General features: G+C 44.7%; 1 protein-coding gene across 3 annotated transcripts; it reads left to right on the top strand.

Moving 5' to 3' along the window:
• The first annotated feature begins 210 nt into the window (after positions 1 to 210).
• On the top strand, positions 211 to 1,656 carry HBM (hemoglobin subunit mu). 3 transcript variants are annotated; one of them, XM_003761935.4, is made up of 3 exons: positions 211 to 381; positions 884 to 1,088; positions 1,452 to 1,656. In XM_003761935.4, the coding sequence occupies exons 1-3, from the start codon at positions 290 to 292 to the stop codon at positions 1,578 to 1,580; spliced, it is 426 nt and encodes a 141-aa protein (XP_003761983.1). In that variant the 5' UTR covers positions 211 to 289; the 3' UTR covers positions 1,581 to 1,656. The 3 variants fall into 3 exon arrangements, with proteins under 3 accessions (XP_003761983.1, XP_031801542.1, XP_012398646.1); XM_031945682.1 differs by having other exon boundaries at positions 884 to 1,159; positions 1,452 to 1,544; XM_012543192.3 differs by lacking the exon at positions 211 to 381 and adding an exon at positions 557 to 649.
• Positions 1,657 to 3,009: the final 1,353 nt, after the last annotated feature.

A 3,009-nucleotide genomic window follows, 5' to 3' on the forward strand; every position in this document is an offset into this window, starting at 1 on the left:
CATTCACTATTCCAATGATTAATCAGTTCTCTCATTCATTCATTTTCCTAGAGCACAGAATGTCCAAATAACTGAGGATCACCGTTGCTTTAGTATGAATCTAAACCGTTCCCCCAAAACCACAGCAGGAAGAAAGTGGGTTCCCTAGGGCCCAGAAATGCATTAGCTGGGCGGGAGATAAGAGGTAGGCAAGTCAGGCTTGGCGCGGTGATAAATAGGGCTCTGACAGCGGTCGGCGCCCCTATATCTTAGACTACAGAGGACTTAGAGCCGGCACGGGTTCGAAGCCATGTTCAGCGCTGAGGAACAGAGCCACATCGTCCAGATTTGGAACTACCTATCTGGTCATGAAGCCATTTTCGGGACTGAGTTGTTGCAGAGGTGATGCTCAGATAGGATGGGGGTGGGATACGGGGGCGGGGCAAGGGCAGGCAGGAAGTCCGCTCTCCCCCAACCAAGGAGATGAGAGAAAAGGGGCTGGGGGACAAGGGGAGAGTGTCCTAGGTGATTTTGGGGGGAAAGCTACCCAAGGGAAGTGAAGAGGGAGGGGAAAAGGCTGGAGGGAGCAGCCCGAGGTCCAGACTGATGAGGAGGATGCGGCTAACTGAGCTAAAATGATGCGGATCCGGAGAATGAAGAAAGGAATCTGGTACAGCTTTGGGAAGCTTTTCCCTAGGAAGGGTTTAAAGTGTGTCAAGTTAAAGCGGCTAAATTGAAGGAAGGGAGTAGACCCTGGGGGCAGGTGTTCTGAGAGGGGAGCAGTCTCATCTCTAGAGAGGAGCTGGTTGGGACCAAGCCAGAGAGAATTGAAAGGAGATCATGGGGAGAATGGTGGGTCCTCCCACTCCTGCTCACGTTCCTTCCTTTCCTCCACTATCCACAGGTTGTTCACCGTATATCCCAGCACGAAGAGCTACTTCCCACCCTTGATCCCTGGCCTGGAGCTAACCCAGATGCAGAACCACGGGGAACAGATACTGATGGCCGTGGGTGTGGCCGTGGATAACATGTATGATCTTCGGACTGCCCTGAGCGGTCTGGCTGATCTGCACGCCTATGGTTTAAGGGTGGAACCGACCAACTTCCATGTGAGCCTAGGAGCCCTTCTCTCCATCCATTCATTCTTCTTCTCAATCTTCAGTCTTCTCACTCAAACACTGTCAGTTCACCAGCCACCCTGACACCCATTGTCCCTTCCCATCCACCCATCCACCAGCCCATGCATGAGTTAGACACTGGAATTGGAATCTCATTAGTTATAGGGAACTAGCAATTCTATCTACTTTACTGTAAATGGGGAAAGGTGGGGAATGCCCAGCCCAGATACCTCCACTGGCTTTTCCCATAATGATGGATGTTGGGGCAGGAATTAGTATTCAGAGAGAAGGTCATGGGTTCTAAGTGGTCTCTGAATCTTAATGATGCCTTCCATCCTCTCTGCCCTGCTGCAGTTCCTGATCCATTGTTTCCAAGTGATGCTGGCTTCCCACCTGCAGTCAGAATACACTGCAGAGATGCATGCAGCATGGGACAAGTTTCTGACCAATGTGGCGGTGGTCCTAACAGAGAAATATCACTGAGGAAGCCTGAGTTGCCCTAAAAGAAATTGTCATCTTTTACCCTCCAAATAAAATAAAATCCTCAGTTTTCTCTAAAGTGTCATTGCCTTGTCTTGAATAGGAGAAGCTATGTGGGACTGGTGAATAATTGGCAAGGAAAACAATCTGGAAACAGGATCAATCTTAGCAATGTGAGGTTGGATTGACCAGGAAAACTCCTTGCCCCCCCCCTTTTTTTTAACTGAGAATGGGACAGAGAATCTCCTGGAGACCCAGTGAGTGGGAGCAGCCACAGAGAGTAGATTCTGTTATGTTTAGGGGACCCATTTGAAGGCTAAGACCTTTAAACCAGGTATAGTTGCCTGACATATAGTAGGTGCTAAATAAATGTTTATTGACTGACTGACTAGTGAGCACTTTAAAGAAGAAAGGCCCAAGAATACTTATTAGATTCTTTAGGGATTTTTCCATTCCAACCACTCTTTTCCCACTCCCAATTCTCAAAATCAAAGGACCACAGTGTTCTCCACAAGTCAGGAAATTAATCCTAGATAGAAAAGATTATAGGATCATAGATTTAAAGCTAGAAAAAAATTCTTCTAGTTTAAAACTATCATCTTACAGAATAGGAAATTGAGGTCCAGAGTGGCAAAGTGGCACAGAACTGAATCCAGGTTCCCTGCTTCCAAATTCATCTTCTTCTCCCCTCTCATCCTCTGAATTAAGAATTGTCACAGAATATCAAAACTAGAAGAGATCTTAAGCCATAAAATGTTAAGAGCTAGAATTGTACCTAAGATCATTTCATTTTATAAAAGGAGAAATAGATATGGATAGAAAAATGGAAAGATCCTTGGCCCAAAATCTGGGTTCTAATCCCAGATGTGTCACTAAATGGCACCATGCTCTCAATTTCCAAAGTTGTTGTTTCACACGGTTCTTTTATGCAATCAAAATATAATGTATCATTAAAGTATTAGCTTCATTCTCCTTCCATAATTTATTAAGGATTATTAATATTGGAGTTTTGGGAGGCAACTGGGTTAAGTGCCTTACTTGCCCAATGTCACCCAGCTAGTAAGTATCTGAGACCAGATTTGAAACCAGGTCCTCCTGATCCTAGGATCAATGCTCTAGCCATATATCACCTAAGTGACCCCAAAAATATGATTAAAAGGTTCTCAGGATCCTTCAAAAAGTTTTCCCCAAAATAGTATGAAACCTTGCCCTTCCCTTCCTCTATTTCACAAAATTTCACAAATTCTGGAATTCTTTCTTTTAACTAGAAAACATGACTCTAAAAGGGTTATGGGTTGACCACACTTATTGTGAATGTCTTTGATTAGATTATTTCCCTTTTAACATTTAGCTGAAGTTCACAAAAAGTTGACTAGGATATGTGAACTAGAGAGAGAGAAGGGGAGAAAAGGTAGAAGAGGCCAGAACATTC

This window comes from Sarcophilus harrisii, chromosome 1, assembly GCF_902635505.1.
Source record: "Sarcophilus harrisii chromosome 1, mSarHar1.11, whole genome shotgun sequence".
Classification (NCBI taxonomy): Eukaryota; Metazoa; Chordata; class Mammalia; order Dasyuromorphia; family Dasyuridae; genus Sarcophilus; species Sarcophilus harrisii.